General features: G+C 43.3%; 1 protein-coding gene across 5 annotated transcripts in view; it reads left to right on the top strand.

Moving 5' to 3' along the window:
* Nucleotides 1-12,454: 12,454 nt before the first annotated feature.
* The window catches only part of Alkbh3 (alkB homolog 3, alpha-ketoglutarate-dependent dioxygenase), a 34,525-nt gene continuing 28,403 nt past the window's right edge, over nt 12,455-18,576 (top strand). For 2 of the 5 annotated variants that reach the window (XM_039105432.2, XM_063284151.1), the window contains exons 1-4: nt 12,455-14,699; nt 16,686-16,835; nt 17,123-17,226; nt 18,418-18,452. In XM_039105432.2, the coding sequence (XP_038961360.1) occupies nt 16,757-16,835; nt 17,123-17,226; nt 18,418-18,452 (218 nt within the window). In that variant the 5' untranslated portion in view covers nt 12,455-14,699; nt 16,686-16,756. Of the gene's footprint in view, nt 14,700-16,682; nt 16,836-17,122; nt 17,227-18,417; nt 18,453-18,576 lie in introns of all 5 variants that reach the window. The other 3 variants (XM_006234585.5, NM_001014180.1, XM_039105433.2) reach the window with 3 other exon arrangements.

Below are 18,576 nucleotides of genomic sequence, written 5' to 3'. Positions count from 1 at the left end.
GGATCTTGGGAGAGAACTTAAAAATGCCATTTTATTAAACTAGCACAGTCCCTAACTACATTCTAATGTTTGTCCTTTCACACATAGATAAGCGTAGTCCTCACCCCTCATCAAGGAAACTTCTCTTTGCAACAGATAGAGACCATTATGGACTACCACAACCAATCAAAATGCAGAGTTGTGGGGCCCAGCTCAAACTGATAGGTCCATGACACAACAACTGCCTCAAAGGCTCTGGGGTCATTGCAGAAGAGGGGCTGGAAGGAGTGTAAGAGCCATCAGGAAGTTGCCTGTGAGAGTGTCTCCAAGAAATTTCAAGAGGTATGCCATGAAGTTTCACCAACATGGCTGCCTAAACAAGACTTGAGGAAGGGCACCAAAGCCTTCGCTGGTCTGTGGTGGTAGTTAGTACTGTGTGCTCATCAGCCATTTTCCTCATTTCTTCTCTCAAGTTCGTGCTTAAGTTCTGTCTCTTGTAAGCCAGATCTTCAGCAATTTCGTTGGGCAATTTCCATATTCCTTAGTATTTCTATAACACACTTACTCCTATCATTTTGATCTATTAATTTCCTTTTTTACATGTGCATACAGGTGTGTGTGTGTGTGTGTGTGTGTGTTACGCATGCATGCATGCATGCATATGTATGCATACCATATATGCAGTGGTGCCCTTGGGCCAGAGAAGTTTTAAGTGACTACGTGACTGTTTACTTGATGTCAGCGCTGGGAATGGAACTTGGGTCCTGTGCAAGAGCAGCAGACTTACTGGCTGAGCCGTAATCTTCCCAGCCCTGTCATTTTGTGTTTCTGTTCACAAGTCCTGCTGGACCTGCTGTGTTGCAGAGGAGCACTCTGGGGGCTCTGCTGGGAACTCCTTTGCAGATCTAAGCTTTCTTTCTCCTTTCCTGAGCCCGGGGCCTCTGACAGCTGGCAGCACTCCATTCCTGTGTAAGGCATCTGTCTCAGCTCAGCTTCTGCTTTCTAGAGATCATACTCTCCTGTCCCCACACTGGGTTTCAACATTATCTTCAAGGAGAACCTTCCATGTTCTCACTGATCACAGATCTTTAGTACATTCCCCCCCGTTTTGTTTTGTGAGTTTTCTGGCCCTTAGAGACCTATTAGGTTTCTTGTGACTTTAGCCTTGTATTAAAATGCTCAGAGGGTTAACAGATTCGTTCTACAGAAAATTGGGTCTGGTCTAATTATTTGTTTTGTGTTTTAATAGATGGTGATTTAGTTTGATACAAGCAATCAGATGTAGCAGAAACAGCGGCCAGCTGGCACTCCCAGGGTTGAGCCCTCAGTATTTCTTGCCTGACTTCCATGAAGCTCGGATACCCTGCCACCGAGTTTTCTCCTCTTCCTCTTCCTCTTCCCCTCCCTTTCCCCCTCCCCTCTTTCCCCTCCCCCTTTCCCTCCCTCCTTCCTATCCTAATTTTCTTAGTTTGGATGTTTTGCTAGCCTCTTTCTGTTACCGTAAAAATGTTTAAATACCCGAGGCAATCGACTAAAAAAGAGGAAAGGTTTATTTGCATTCATAATCTTAATGTTTAATATGACTTATTTTTATTTTATGTGTGTGGGTGTTTTGCCTGCATGTAGAATTGCATGCAGTGCCAGCAGAGGGCATAAGATCATCCGGAGCTGGAGTTTACAGATGGTTTTGAGCCATGTGGATGTGGGGCATAGAACCTGAGTCCTCTGCATGAGCAGCAAGTGCTCTTAGCTGTGACGCCATCTCTCTAGCCCATTACTGCTTTGGAATTTTGTCTTTTCTGGAGTGTTAGGTTGGCAGGACCCTACAGTGTGCAGCCGTTCAGCCTGGCTTCCTTCACTTTATGAACATGCATTGAAGCTTCATGTCTCTCTTTTTTTTTTTTTTTTTGGTTCTTTTTTTCGGAGCTGGGGACCGAAGAAGCTTCATGTCTCTTGAGGCCATGCTTTGTATCACAGACTAGCATTGCTCTTTCTGGATGCCCCACTATTTGTTAGTCATTTGCTACCAAAGGATACCTAGATTGCTTCTGGCCTGGGTACTCTCCACTGTGCGGTGTTTGCCCTTGGAATCACATAGCTATGGACCATGGCCCCTGTTCAACACCATGACATCCTGTACCACATTCACTAGTCCTGAAAAGAATAAAACTTCAGAATCCAAAGTACCATTTGTTCTGTGCGTGTACCACTAATATACCATTCTCATTTTTAAAAAATGAAGTTGAAGCATTGAAAGTCAGAGACCAATTTGTAAATAAAGATTTTTTTAAGATTTTGCTAAGTATATTCAGACAGGGGTACCAACTCTGATCTGCCTTCAAATTAAGATTTGTAGTACAGTTGTTAGGGTTGAGTGGAGACTGAGGAGGGGCCTGCGGTGTGAATACTAACTAGTCCAATCCCTAAGCCTACATAAAGTGAGGACAGTGACCATGAATTCTCAGGGCATAATCTTTGTTAGTTATCTCTGAATCAACTTAGGGACACATATTCTGGAACCTTCTTGGTACTGATGAGAGGGCTCAGTAGTTAAGGTACTTGTTGCCACACCTGATGACCTGAGGATGATCCCAGAGACCCACATGGTGAAAGGGAACTGACTACCACAAGTGGGCTGACTTGTGTGTGTGCATGTGTGTGTGTGTGTGTGTGTGTGTGTGTGTGTGTGTGTGTGTGTGTGAATAAACAAATAAAAGCTCCACAAAGCCTTTAGTGAACACTCACCACTCAGAATCTTCACTGTTCCCTGGATTTTTGTCTGTTCTCTGCAGTCTCACTCCAGTGAGACTGTTAACTGTTCCCTGCAGCTTGGGGCTGTGTCTTTTCAGCATTTACAGTCATGATAGCACTGCCAGGCCCAAGTCCCTGCTGGTCTCTGGGGAAGCACCCTCAACCCTTCAAAGTTGCTTTGAATTGGTGGAGACTCGAAAGCCTCATGGTGATCATGCTCTAGGGCCAGCAGGATCCCTTCCTTCAAGCCAGGATTTTGCTGAGTCTCAGGCAGTGAGGCTGGGGCTCTCTCCATGCACAACTATCCCTGGCAGCTATAGGCATAGTGTGCCATTATTTTCCTTGGTTTGGACTTGCTCAGGAATACAGCAGCAGGCACTCCGCATGCTCTGTGTGATTGAAACAGGGAGGTGTGCCAAGGCTCTGGTGTGAAAATCAGCAGCTGAAAATCGGCTCATATGTACCTTGTTCAGCACCGAATGTGAGAGCCAGCAGCCCTTAAAGCATCTACCTGTTTTGCTAGCCCGGGCCTGGGATGATGATTGAGTGAAGAGTGGTCCCCTGCAGAAACCAAGCATCTGCGAAGGTACAGAGCACTCTGCAGGTGCTTACTATGCCTGCAGCAAGGTTATTAGAAATGCAGAACTGGGGCTGGGGATTTAGAGCGCTTACCTAGGAAGCGCAAGGCCCTGGGTTCGGTCCCCAGCTCCGAAAAAAAGAACCAAAAAAAAAAAAAAGAAATGCAGAACTACTGACCAAAATCGTGATGGGGCCTGGAATATGCCTTTTTTTTTCTGGAGTTTTAAGAATGTATTATTTGAGAAAGGATTTCATACACGTATCCCATGTGTCTTGATTACATCCCCAAGCCCCCTTCTCACTCCCTCATACCCCACCAGGACCATCTTACCTACTTCTCAAGTTCACATACATTTATTTTTACTCCTTGAGGCAAGGTTTCTCAAAGTAGACCTGGCTAGCCTGGAACTTGCTATGTAGACCAGGCTAGCCTTGCACTTAAAGAAATATGCCTACTTCTCATTGTAAAAACTTACTGTTTTTATTTATGTGTACTTGCGCATGCCTCCATGTGTGTTCTGGTGACTGCAGAGGGGCTGGGTCCTTTGGAACTAGAGTGACAGGCAGTCACGAGCCATCTGATGTGGGTGCTGGAACCAATCCAAGGTCCTCTGCAAGAGCAGTAACTCTTTTTTTTTTTTTTTTTGGTTCTATTTTTCGGAGCTGGGGACCGAACCCAGGGCCTTGCGCTTCCTAGGCAAGCGCTCTACCACTGAGCTAAATCCCCAACCCCAAGAGCAGTAACTCTTAACGGCTGGCCTATCTGTCTCTCTAGCCCCATTTTTTTCATTAATTAACAAAACTAATTAATCAAATCCACTGAATTCAACTTATGCTGCCTACATGCACATCTGCCAAGATCCGTGTAATCTACTGGTGTCTACACCCCTGAAGACTTTCCCTTCCTCAACCCTCATTATCTACTAATAGCTCCATATTTAGGGGACAGGGGTAATAGGGGCTTTTGAAAGTATTTTCAGTATTCTAAATAATGAAAATGTGTCTGCAGGTACATATGTGCACATGTGTGTAGGTGCCCAAAGAAGCCAGAAGTATGAGGTTCCTCTGGAGCTGGAGTTACAATTGAGCTGCCTGGTCTTCTGGAAGAGCAGTTTGGTTTCTTAATCTGAGCCATCAATCTCCCCAACCCATAATATGCATTTTTATCACATCCCCTGGTGCAGATGATTTTCCAGCCACATGTGGAGAAACTGTGGCTTCAAAGAAAGGTCAAGGCAGGAAGTAAAATGTCTTACCAGAGGATAGTCACAGTGAAGAGAGAAATGGAAAGCAACATATAGTAAAGGGCCAACAGGACTTAGGGCCCCAGCCATGGACAAGATTGTTACTTGCAGGACCCGGCTCTTGTCGAGACACTTATTAATCCTTTCTTCCAACTCTGAGACCAAGTTCATTATCACAGTCAAGACTCACACGGAAGGTAGAAGCCATACACAACACCAGACAGGACAATGAAGTTAGAGAATTCATTCTGAAGCAGGCACAACAGACCAGGCTTCTGCTCCAGTTTCTGGGATGAAGGCCTAAGCCCCACTGGAAATAATGTAGTCAGGTTTGTTCTGGGTGGTAGAGAAGTTTGTTGAAGTTGAGCCTTGGAAATGCATGGTGGTACTTGGGATGGTATCTAGGGACCACTGATCCCCACAGAACCAGTTCAAGGAAGGTACTGGTATGCCAGAGTTGCCAAAACAAATTAGTACAGAAAGGGGAATTTGAAACAAGGAAAATTAATTTTTTCAGAGACCAGAACAGGTACATGCTTCTTGCCTTTTCCAGCTTCTGTAGTTTTAAGTTGTGGCAATCACAACATCCTCTACCTCTGTCTCCCCCTGGTATGCTGGTAAGTTTTATGTCAACTTGAAACAAGCTGGAGTGATTTCAGAAGAGGGAAACAAAGTTGACAAGATGCTTCGGTAAGATTGGCCTATGGGTAAGTTTGTGGAAATATTGTCTTAGGGATTGATGTGGGACAGTCCAGCCCAGTATGGGTGGTCCTGGGGTGTATAAAAAAAGCAGACTAAGCAAGCCATGAGGAGCAAGCCAGTAAGCAACACACACGCACGTGCGCGCACACACGCACATAGAAACACACATGCACATGCACACACACAGCTCTACAGCACCTCTGGCTTCCAAATCCCTGATCTGACTTCATCAATGATGAACCGTGATGTGGAAATGTAATCAAAGTAAGCACTTTCCTCTCCAAGTTGTTTTTGGTCATTGTATCTTAATCACAGCAGTGGTAAGCCTAAGTAAGTCACCTCGATCTCTCTCTTGTGCCTTTCTCAGCTTATAAGAATGTCAGTCCATGAAGTTGGACCCACCCTGATCCAATAGTCCCTCTGCTTAAATCCCTCAACAGAGATCTTATTTTGAGATAAGGTCACAAAAGTTTGAATGAATTTAGGGGATGCACATTCAACCAAGGATAGAGGAGAACCCAGAAATCAGGGAGAAGAGCCCTATATTAGCTAGTTCTCACTCTGTGACCAAATACCTGACAGAGAAATGACATGAGGGAGAAGAGATTTATTCTGGTTTACAGGGTCTCAGTCCAACACTGCAGGTAAGGCGTGGTCACTGAGCAACTCCTTCTATAGTGAGGAGCACGAATAGAGGCTTGCTTACATCTCCAAAGCCATGAGTAGATAGCTAGAGCAAACTTGGGGGTGGAAATAACCCTCAATGGCCCAGCCCCAGTGGTCTGTGTCTCCCAGCCAGGAATCACTTCCCAAAGGATTCACACCTTCTCAAGCAGCACCCCAATGGGGGACCATGTTTTCAAACACAAGAACAGTTGGGACATTTTACTTTCAAACAATAACAAGCCTCTTTGCCCTGTAGGTCCCTCTACTAATGAAGCTGAATCCAAGGTCAGGCAGCAGGGAGGACTCAAGTGTGCACACAGGATAGTGAATGGTGGTTCTGGAGCTGAGAGGCAAAGGGTTGACAACTGGCACAGCCCAGCCCCTTTCTCAATTGACACTGTGCCCTCTACACACATTCCTATCTATGTAGAGCATTTCAACTCCATTTCCACCTAGCAAGACAGAGTATTGTTCATGTAACTGGTGGAGTTGTCATCATTTCACCATGAACTAAATGAAATTCCAGAATTCAGTCTATTGCTTTGTTATGACTTCCTAGCTCAATGGTCCCACTGACTAATCTGTTAACTTAAAAAAAACCCAAAATTGCAGAAGCAACCTCCAGAAACACACACACATACACACACACACACACACACACACACACACACACACACACACACACACAGTGGTTATCATACACAGATAGGCAATGGGCACACATATATGATTATCATGAGGACGGGGTGAGGCTGGAGCATTCATTCCTGCTGTTATCTGTGAAACCAGAGTCTACATTTATGGCTGCTTATTCTGTTGTCCACATTTCCCTTGCTTTTAGCCAAGAACCTTGATGCCTGGTTTCTTTTATTAGCAGAGTGGCCCAGATCCTCATTCCTAAAGATGTAAATTATTAATTATACTGTGTTGTCACTGTTGCTGGTGCTGCCGTGTTCTGGTTCCACTTGCTGTGGGCATGAAGTACTAAGAGGTGCCCAGGCAACGCCCTTGTTTCCAGACTCAGTTACTTCCTCCATTACATAGCAGCAACTCAAATATCCCCTTGGCAATTGGGACCAATCACCCCAGATGAAAGAACAAAGCTTTTCCTCACATTTTGGTTCAGTGATACTAAAAAAAACCCAAGAGGTCTAGGTGGAAGTCTTACATCCCAACTCAATGCGAATATTGTTTTACTCCCATACAGCAGCAGTTTCTTTCAGATAGCCCAATGGTTTTCAGGTAGCGAGGATTAAATCCTATGGGCCTGAGCCCACTGGGATAGTTCATCTGTTATGAAGTGAGTTTCTTGATCAGGAGCTATAAATATCCTGGGGATGCCATTGGTGAATAAGACATTTGGAAGCCCACATATGGTGTTGCTGGCCAAAGCAGGGTGAGCCAGGAAGATATCCAGAGTGTGTTTACACTGCAGTGAGAATGAGTCTCTACCATCTCCAAGATGGAAACGGGCCATGTAATCATTCTGTCGCCAAGTGACTTGGTGGCTGCCTGAGGCATGGTGACATATGGAGGACTCCATAATAGGTCACAGCATTTGCAGATTAGGTTTGGAATGGTAGCACTAGCCAGCTCAGCTTTGGCAGGGGGAATTCATGTCCCTGAGCCCATATATTCCATCCATTCTTCCACAGTGGCTATGTTTTGACAACCAATTGGACAGGCCCTGAGAAGAGGCTACCACTGATTGAGCATGTTACTATATCTATCGATTACAGAAACCTCCTGGGCAGGGAGTGGGAGTGCCTTTCTTGAACATTCATACTGGACACAAACATCTTCAGTATTTGTCTACCCACTTTCCTTTCCCCCAGACTTCCTTGTCATAAGACTTCCCAATGCTGATCAAGTGATCCAGAAACCTGATACCCTCTCTTCATGACTCAGTAGAGCAATCTCTCAGCACAGAGTGAGCAGCCAATAATAGTTTTAGTGGGAATGAGCTAGGCATTATCATCCTTCTAAGTGTTTGATGGTAGCTGGAGCAGATTATAGACCTTTCTCAACCTACTGTGAGTCAAACTGGAGCTGCAGTTCCAGTTCTCACATAAGCACCCCAAACTCTCACTTTGACTGACTTTTACCCATGGACCACAGTGCAGTTCTAGGTTCTAAAGAAATTGCTTCAATTCTTTGTTTTTAAAATTGTGTGTGTGTGTGTGTGTGTGTGTGTGTGTGCTGTCAGTGAGTGTGGAGGTGTACATGTGGGGGTCAGAAGACAATTTTGTGGAGATGTTCTGTCCTTCCACCATTCCATTGGCTCTAGGGACTGAACTCAGGTCATCACTCTTGCACAGCACGTACTTTTCCCAATCACCCATCTTGATGGACCAAGCTTCAGTTCATGTCCAGTAATCCTTAAAATGTGTGGGGATTTAATTTTTCAAAAGTATGATCATTCTACTAACTGGCTATAGTTACTTAGATGAATTTACAGTATTTATGTTCACAACGCAGGATTCTTCCTCAAGCAGATCTGGCCTCTTTCAATCAAGAGGTTGGACATAGGATAACTTAAGTCTAGAAACTACATGATAGACCACCTCTGTTCACTGTAACAACTGAGGCCAAGCTTTTGACTTCTAGACCTAGAAGTTGTTTGTTTCAACTAAGATCATAATTGGTCAGACTCTTCTGGCTACCATGCATGGAAGTGACTAACTGAGTTCACACTGGGTCAAAGAGCAAGGGCCTGGGCCCATCTCCATTACTGTCCCTACAGCATTCTACCTGCCAACAAGATGACAAGGATAAAAACGTGAACAAATAGTGAAAGAAAATGAATAAACCCATTCAAGAAATGAAAATGGAAATAGAACCAATAAAGAAAACAAATGGAAGGAAATCTGAAAATTCATGATCAGAAAAATGAAAAATTTAGGAACTCAAATAAGAACTACGGAAGAGATGGGGAAGGACACTACATACTAGTCAAAGGAAAAAATTATCAGGAGGACATTTCAATTCTTGACATCTACACTCCAAATACAAGGGCACCCAAGTTTGTAAAAGAAACATTACTAGAGCTTAAATCACATATCTACCCTCACACAGTGATAGTGGGAAACTTCAATACCCAACTCTTGCCAATAGATAGGCCATCCAGACAAAAACTGAACCGACATTTGTGGAACTAAATGAAGTTATAAACCAAGTGTGTCTAACACGTATTTACAGAGCATTCCATTCAAACACAAAAGAAAAATTATGGAATTTTCTCTAAAATTGACCACATACAAAGCAAGTCTCAATTAGAAGAAAATTGAAATAACATCTTACCTGGCCACCACAGATAAAAGCTGGATATCAACAACAACAGAAACAACAGAAAGTTTACAAACTCATGGAAATGGAAGAACTCTCTACTGAAGGAAAAATGGCTCAAGAAAATTAAAGATTTCTAGAATTGAGTGAAAATGAATGCACAACATACCCGAACTTATGGGACGCAGTGAAAGTTGTTCTAAGAGACAAGTTCATAACACCAAGTGACTCTATCTCTATATCTAATTAGCGAGATCTCATACTAGCCACTTACCAGCACACCAGAAAAGCTCTAGGACAAAAAGAAAGCACTCTCAAAAGGAGTAGACATCAAGAAATAATCAAACTCAGAGCTGAAATCAATAATATAAAACAACAACAAAAACAAAAAATCAATAAAACAAAGAGTTGGGTTTTTTTCTTGAGATAATCAATAAGATCAATCGACCCTTCTCTGAGTAAACTAAAAGGTGGAGACCTATAGTTCACCAAATTTGAAAATCCTAAAGAAATGAGTAACTTTCTTGATACATACTACTTATCTAAGTTAAATCAAGATCAGATAAGCAATTTAAACAGACCTATAACTCCTAGAAAAATACAGAAGCAGTTATTCAAAGTCTTAGAAACAAACAAACATACAAGCCCAGGACAAAATTTAGCACAGAATGCTACCAGACTTTCAAAGAAGAGTCAAGGTCAGTACTCCTCAAATTATCCCACAAAATAGAAACAGAAAGTACATTGTCCAGTTTATTTTGTTGTTGTTGTCGTTTTTTTTTTTCCAGAGCTGAGGACTGAACCCAGGGCCTTGCGCTTGCTAGGCAAGTGCTCTACCACTGAGCTAAATCCCCAACACCTGTCCAGTTTATTTTATGAGGCCACGGTTACCCTGATACCCAAACCACAAAGACCCAACAAAGAAAGAGAATTATAGACTAATTTCCTTTATGAACATAAATGCAAAACTACTTGCAAACAGAATCCAAGAATACATCAAGATCATCCACCAGTATCAAGTAACCTTCATCCCAGAGATTCAAGGATGGTTCAACATCATAAATTGATAAATGTAATCTACCATATAAGCAAAGTGAAAGACAAAAAAAATTCTCATCTCCTTAGATGCAGAAAGGGCCTTTGACAAGATCCCAAACCCCTTCATGACAAAAGTCTTGGAGAGATTAGGGATGCAAAGGATGGACCTCAACACAATAAAGGCAGACATCAAAATTCTAACATGGTTTTTCAGAGATCTTGAAAGGACAATGTTTAGATTCATGTGTAGAAACACACACACACACACACACACACACACACACACACACACCCCAGGATAGCTAAAACAATCCTGACAATAAAAAAACTGCTTGATTAGGCTGGAGAGATGGCTCAGTGGTTAAGAGCACTGACTGCTCTTCCAGAGGTCCTGAGTTCAAATCCCAACAACCACATGGTGGCTCACAACAATCTGTAATGAGATCTGATGTCCTCTTCTGGTGTGTCTGAAGACAGCTACAGTGTACTTAGAATGAATGATTGAATGAATGAATGAATGAATGAATGAATGAATATTATTTTAAAAAAACCCTGCATGGTCTCAAATTGTATTAAAAGCTATATTAATAAAAACATAAAAACAGACATGTGAAAAATTGAATCAAATTGAAGACCTAGACATAGATCCACAAACGCATAGACACCTGATTTTTTTATAAAGAGGCCAGAAATACACACTGGAAAAAAAGAATCTCTCTAACAAATGGTGCCTGTCAAACTTGATGGCTGCACATAAAAGAATCCAAATAGACCCACACTTCTTACCCTGCACAAAACCCAAGTCCAAATGGATGAAAGACCTCTCCATAAAAATAAACATAGTGAAACTGTTAGGAGAGAAAGCAGTGAATAGCCTTGAACTCATTGGCACAGGAAGAGACTTTGAACAGAAGAACATTAGCAGAGGCGCTAAGATCAACAGCTAATACATGGGACCTCATGAAACTGAGAAGCTCCTGCATGCCAAAGGACACCACCATTCAGACAGAGCAGCATCCTATATGAAGGGCTTATATCCAAAATATATTTTAAAAACTCAAGTCACTAGATCACAAGTTAAAAATGGGGTGCAGATCTAAACAGAATTCTCAATAGTGAAAACTCGAATGGCTGAAAAGCACTTTTAAAAATGTTCAACATCCTTACCTATCAGGGAAATGCAAATCAAAACTACTTTGAGATTTCATCTTAGACCAGTCAGATGGCTAAAATACCAACAGCCCCATGTTCCAGTGTCTTTAATACAGGAGAGTACTGTGCAGGTTATCAAAGGGAAAAGACTTAAACACCAAGCCCGCACAACCCCCTTTGTTTTCTACAATACTGTACTGCCCACAAGGTACGCTAGGGAATTGTGGCATGGAGCTTGTAGGAGTAAGCACCAAGAACTGATTTGACTTAAGGCCCACTCCAGAAGATGGAACCCATACCTGACCTTGCCTAGGTGATCAAGAACCTGAGGCTAGATAGTGCAGGGACCTAGGAAAAAGCCAAATAGTGGTCTAAACCTAGAAAGTAGTGATACCATGACTCCTAATGATACTCTGCTCTTCTCATAGGTCTGTGCCTTCTTCAGTCATCATCAAAGACGCTTCCTCCTGCAGCAGATGGGAACCAATACAGAGACCTACTGACAGACATCATGAAGAGAGAAATAGAACACTCAGCCCTAAATCAGGTGCCTTCCTCAAATCCCTCCCTGCAGGGAACCTGCAAAGAGGCAGCCAGAAGGGATGGAGGACTCCAAGAAACAAGGCCTCTAAATCCACAGGAACAAAGCTTGCATGAACTCACAGGGGCCGAAGCTGCACCAGGTCCTCTGCAAACACAGCATGGCTTCAGGTTTAGTGCTATTATGATACTCCTGACTCTGTGAGTCAGTAGATCTCTGATTCTTGTGCCTTCTCTTAGGCTCTTCTCCTTCTGTTGGATTTTCTTGTCTAACTTCGATCTGATAGTTTTTGCTTTATTATATTTTCTTTTGTCAAATCATTTGTTAAATAAGCGAGTGAATAATAAATCCTAGCTACCAGGATAAAGCTTAGCAAGTGAATTGTCATTTGTATCTGCTGGAAGAGAGAAAGTCAGTCTTCTCCAATGGAGTGACAGTAGGTATATCAACCAGCCAGGGCAGGCATCTTGTTCAGGAAGAGTCGAACAGTGCATAATGGACCCACACAGGGCTTTTTGTTTGTTTACTTTTATTCGGTTACAGTTGGGTGTTTGTTTTTGTTTGTATTTTGGGAGTGTATGTTGTTTTATTTGGTTTTCTTGGCTTGTGGGGGTTGCTGTATGGGTTTTTGTTTTTTGAGGAAGAACTTAAAGTCGGGTGGGAAGGGATGAGGAAAGGATGAGGGAAGGACTTGGGAGAAAGGAAGAATATGATCAGAATTTATTAACATTTAAAATTGTTTTAAATATTAAAAAAATTTTAAAATAAGAAAAAGTGTTGTTATCTCAGATGCCAACGGGTCATGGACTGACTTTTGAAGCATTCTGTTGGAGGCTCCCTAGATGTTAACCTCTACTTTTAGGAACACTTCATTCCAGGCATCTCGATTGCCCTTCCAAGCTATAATCACCAGAACAAAAGAAATAACAACCTTTAGGAGCTGTATCAAATGTTCCTGAGCCCAAAGCAGACATGGAAAGATTACTAGGTGATGGAGAAAAAAAGTCAAAATTACAGTCCAGCTCGCTCTCCTTTCAGTCCTGGGATAAATCATTTTTTCTTTCAATGTTACAAAATGTAACAAAAAATAGATGCTGTGAGTGCCAGCAATATGGGTACCGTGGTCAGAACACGGGGCTTACTACAGCCAACTGCTATTTAGTACCAACACCAGGGGAATTGGGATTGCCTCCTGGAGGTGTTAGTTCCATAAGTGAAGAATTTAGGAATAGTTCAAATAGAAGGATAAGGACAATTTTATTAGTTTAAAAGAAAAACACGCCAAACATCTGAGGGCAGGTAAACTGTAGGCAGCTGCCCAGAGGAAGAGAATGGGAGGGGTGCTGTTTAAGTGGGCATGAAGGTCAGACACTGAGTGGACAAGCAGCGATCATGAAAGAGAAGGAAGCATTAGAGAAAGAGTAAGGAAACACAGAATGCTGGCAGAAGCCTGAAGTGTTAAGCATGCTTAGAGCATAGGCAGCAAGAAAGGTAAGCTATGGTTTTTTAGCTTGGTTGTTGTATTTAGTTTTTGTTGTTTAGTTTCATTTTTAGTTTTTGTTTTAGATAATTCAGAAAAGCAGGAAGACTTGGAACCAGCATGACAATGCTAGAGGGTGGGAATCAGAGAAGGAAAGTACAGTATTTCATAAAGGACTAATTAGTGCACTTATCTCTTTAGTGTTGCTTAATGTAAGCCTACCTTCCTAAGGGTAGCCCTTGGGCCAGCTGATTGACCCAGACCAAGAGAAATGCCAGGTCTCCACTCAGGACGCAGATTTTATTCTTTTGACCAGAAAGAGATTTTTCTTAAAGAACATTTATTGGTACCCTGACAGTGTCAGGCTTATTTGAGAGATTTCCACAATGATCATATTTTGGTAAATTTTAGAGAACAATTTGCAGAAAATAGTTGACTCAGTGCTACAGTTAGAATTGTCAAATTATGAGACATGGCTTAACCGGGCTTCTTTAAAGATGCTTGTCAGGAGGTCAGGTGGGTGAAAAGGCACTTTGCGCTATCTTGAATTATTAGATTTATATAGTGTTCCAGACACTGTTATCTCATTTAATCCCACTAAGAGGAGCTATGGCCTCTTAAAAAGTAAGCGGAGCACTTGCCCCAAATGGTGGCATTGCAATGAAATTTAGACAGATCTGTGGACTCAAGTAAAGTTTACTTAGCACTGAGGAACTCAGTCAAATAAGGCCTGCTTTCATGTTCCACCGTAAATGATGTGTAGAAAAGATGGGCACGCTACGTTGAGAACAAAGTGCACCTTAGACTCTTCATGGTTTTCGAGGTAACAAGAGAATTCTATAGCTGAACACATGACCCAAGTCCTCCCCACTCCGGAATCAGTAGAAGTTCCGGGAGACTGCGGTTGCCCTTTGCACAAGAGAACAAAGATGCCAGCACTAGTTTCGGGAATTTATGCCCTGAGGACCTAGGCCTAAGAGGCTCATCTTCATTCCCACCTCCGCCTCACCAGGGCCACCATCAGCCCCCAATTCCTGTCCCCAGTTCCGACCTTATTCCCTTCAGCATCTCCATCCGGCCCTTTAGGCGCCAGGGATGCGGGGCGACCCGGACTCCCGGCTACCCACAGGAAGCGGTGGCAGGGTGTAACAGAAGAGGAAGTACGTGTAACGGAGGCCAGTGGTTGGGCGTTGCAGGAGTTGGTGTCTCACTCTGAAGTTCCCCGGCGTCCGGACAGCTGAGCGGCTAACGAAAGTCGGAAACTTTTCTCAGGCCCAGCCAGGTTGGTCCGGTGAGCCCAGCTCCTGGTGTGCTGGCTGAGAAACGGGGTGGGCGTGTGAGGACTGCCTGAGGGTCTGTTCCTAGGCCACCGACTGAAAGGGTATCGGTCTAAATTAGGGAAAGGAAACCCAGCCCTACCCCTTAGCAGGCCATTTCACTTTACCTTAACCTTGAGGGCGGAACTGACTCTTCTGCTAGCGAGGAAGAGGCCAGAGTTCTGATGGCCGTGTCAGCTGCCACAGGGTGGTTTGCAGGTGGGACAGGGACAGATCTGCATTCCAAGCAAGTTCCCACTACCGCCAAACCCTTGTTCTTTTTATAGTTTTCAAGTTTCGAGTCCCAGGGTGGTGGGACCTTGTTTAGTGCATAAGTTCTGGGACTCCAGGAACTAAGTCTCAGCCAGCGCTCTGGGGTTTTTATTTTCACCCGTTGCCTTAGACAAGTCACATCAAGGTGAGCAGGTCAGAAGCCTTCGTTGACTACTATTAGTCTTATGCCTTTAGGACCTCAGAGAATATGGTACAAGGGGACTTTCTTACACATTTCATAAGCCTGGAGAGTTAGATTTGATTGTGTCATTAACTCTTTGGCAATTGACAGCTTCTACAAGTCCCTACCTGGTAAGTGATAAGCACTCGACAGGTTGTCGATGATGAGACAGGGTCTCAGTATTTAGCTCAAGCCTCCTAAATGCTGGGATTACTGGTGTGTGCCAGTTAAGTCGTAATGTCTAACTCCTAAGGAAATTTAAGCAGAGCCCTGAGCCTGGATCTGCTCTATTGGATCAGAAGGTCGAGGAGATGGGGCCTGGGAATCTGTAGTCTGAGCAATAACATGAGTGGACCGTCTTTGTGAACGTGAAGCTTTCTAGACCCATAGAGAAGTAGCTGGTAGATTCAGAGCACGTAGCCTGACCCTTCTGAATTCTGTATTTGCTACAGGGTAAACTTTGGGCAAAAAATGTAGAGGGTTTGATTATCTCAAGGCTGGAACCTGATAAGAGTTTAACTTTTCATCAGGATTGATTTCCCAAGTGACTTTGTAAGTCACTAAACCTTCTGATCCCTATGCATATTAATGTATCTTACCCTTTGCTGCTTATTATAAACATAGAAATAGAATCGTTCCTAAACCGTAGTTTTAAAAGTGGTACATGGATATTTTAGATTTTCATTTCAACCTTAATTTTTTTTTTTTTTGGTTCTTTTTTTCGGAGCTGGGGATCGAACCCAGGGCCTTGCGCTTCCTAGGTATCAACCTTAATTTTAAAGTTGACAAATTATTGTTCCTATTTACGGGATGCTGTGACATTCTGATATATGCTTTTGATATAGAATGAGTGCATCGAATTAATACATCTCTTACCTCACATACCTTTTTTGTGATGGAAATAATGAAAATCTACTCTTAGTAACTGAAGTATCCAGTGGTTTGGTCTTTATGGTCATTGTTCTGTGCAGGAGTTTAGTAAAGCTTCCTGTTGTCCAAGTGAAACTGTACTTTGAATCCACAACAAACCCATCTAGCTCCCTTCCCTAGTGTGAGTTCATGTAGCATTTGTGTCTCTGTGCTTCTCTTACCTCATGTAGCTGAAGTCCTTCAGGTTTCCCTGTCATGGATGTGTTTAAAGCCTCCAAGGGAAGTTCTGCACAGCCTGTGGTAAGCAGTAGTGCACTGGGGAACCTGGTCTTGGCCTACTTTTCAATATTCACGTTGTGGACAATGGGAATGTTATAGTTGCACATATTCTCCCATGGAGCGCCATATGAATAACACGGTTTGTGGTGGACTGCCTACGGTGAAAGGGCTTGATAGCCAGTGGTGGACATGATCCAGGCCTTGACAGAGATGTAGTAAAGACAGTGACTTTATGGAGAAGCTCTGGCAGCTGTTGAACCGTCTCTTCTGACTATATTAAAGGCCACGTTTACCCTTTAATAGGCCACGCACTCACTGCCTTTACTAAAACACTCTGTTTTGAAAGCAGGTAACCATTCCATGGTCTGAATGGGGAACGAAATCTCCTGAAATCTCAGAACAGAACGCTCTTTCTTCAACATGGGGGACAAGAGACAGCGAGCCCGAGTGCAGGGAGCCTGGGCCACACCTACCAAGAGCCAGTCTGCTGCTCGGCCAGGCAAGAACCTGTCGGGACTGTGCGTGTGGGTGCACGCAGCTGCCCTCATCTTTCCTCTATATGCTTGGGCTTTCATGAGCTCCCACTTGCGTTGTTGACAGTTTTTCTGTACACGTGCCTGCCATCTCGTCTGCTCTGTGGAGGGTGAGCTGAGAGTGAGAACTCGCTTTCTCCTGTGAAAGTGGATTGGGGCTGTTTGTTGCCTTTGCCTATTACAGTCTGAGGCCACACGCCATCTTCAAGGAGGTCTTATTGGCTCTTGCTGAGACTCTTCTCTCCTATTTCAGCTACTCCTGCTAGAAGCCGTCCTTCCCAGACACCAGGGCCAAGCTGGAGGAGCAAGGAACAGCAGCAATGTGACCGACGGTTTGTGTTCAAAGAACCGCAGCTGGTAAAGCGTTGTTTCTTCTTCAATAATAACAAAGCTGTACTATAAAAGCTTTGTTTCTGAGCACGTTCCCTAATAGTGGCTGAATAAATTTACTTGTGAGTAGCAGAACAAAAGGATTCTAGTAATAGTGAAATGTGAACTATTTCAGTTGTCTTGTATGCCTGAAGATTTTTTTTTGTATTCTGCCCCCATTTATTATATATACGGCCATGTCTCCCTCCACCTTTATAGTTTTGTCAGGGAGGTTCTACTTAAGCCATGACCACCAGCTTACGGCCTTCATGGACTAGCTGAGGTCTAACAGATGTATAATGATGCTGTCTTCAGACTGATACAGAAATCCTTGTGGAATTTCAGTTATTGTAGCAAAACACCTGATTTTTAGCTACCCCTAGGGGCATGTAAAAAGAAAAAGGTTCAGTTTGAGGGGGACAAGGGTGCTGCAGGGCTGGGAATGGAGCTCAATCTTATTTTATTTTCATGTGTGTGTGTGTGTGTGTGTTATGTAAATGCATGTTTACATGTATAGGTGCCTGCAGAGGTGTGCGCATGTGTATGCAGAAGCCAGAGGGTGACATCAGGTATCCTCTTCAATTGATCCCCACCTTATATTAAGCCAGATTATCTCAGTTGAATCCAGAATTTTGCAGTTCAGCTGGTCTAACCAGCCAGTTTGTCCTGGGAGTTCCCTGCCTCTACCTCCTGAGCTCTGCCGTTGCAGATAAACCTCTGCCACGCAGCATTTATGTGGGCGTAAGGATTTGAATTTAGCCCCTCATGCTTTTGTATCAACTGAGCTATCTCCTCAGCTCTCACTTAAAAAAAATATGAGGAAAAAGAGCTTAAAAATTAGGCATCTTGTTATAATAAAGATCATATAAATATCAGAACTCCTCTTAGAATATATCTTCTACTTTTAAAACATCTCCTTTATTAATAAAAGGGTTTTGCATCATTTCTGGCCAACAGGAAAGTTGATTAGTTCTAATTGTATCGCCTTGTCTGTCAGCTGGCCAGTGTGATATAGTTCTGGGAATTGCAGACACAAAGCTCGGTTACAGAAGTGGAGGTGGGCCTGACAACATGACAGCTTAGACCGATCGAGCTTGTCTTGGCTCGAAATGAGAGGTTTGGCGTCTCCTTGACCCTTGGAAGCCATTCTGGAATTCAGATCTGCCTGTTTCCTTGCAGGTTGTACGTGCAGCCCCAGAGCCCAGAGTGATTGAGTAAGTAAGCACCACCACAGCAAGCAGATGCCTGGAATCCTTCCCTCCATCATTTCCCATTTTAAAGAGAATGGCCCAGTAACTCTAAATTTTTAGCTGCTATGACAATCCTACCTCAGTCTTT

The sequence above is a fragment of the Rattus norvegicus genome, chromosome 3 (genome assembly GCF_036323735.1).
Source record: "Rattus norvegicus strain BN/NHsdMcwi chromosome 3, GRCr8, whole genome shotgun sequence".
NCBI classification, from domain to species: Eukaryota; Metazoa; Chordata; class Mammalia; order Rodentia; family Muridae; genus Rattus; species Rattus norvegicus.
Note: the sequence above shows the minus strand (reverse complement) of the source record. Positions and strands in the feature narration are given on the sequence as shown.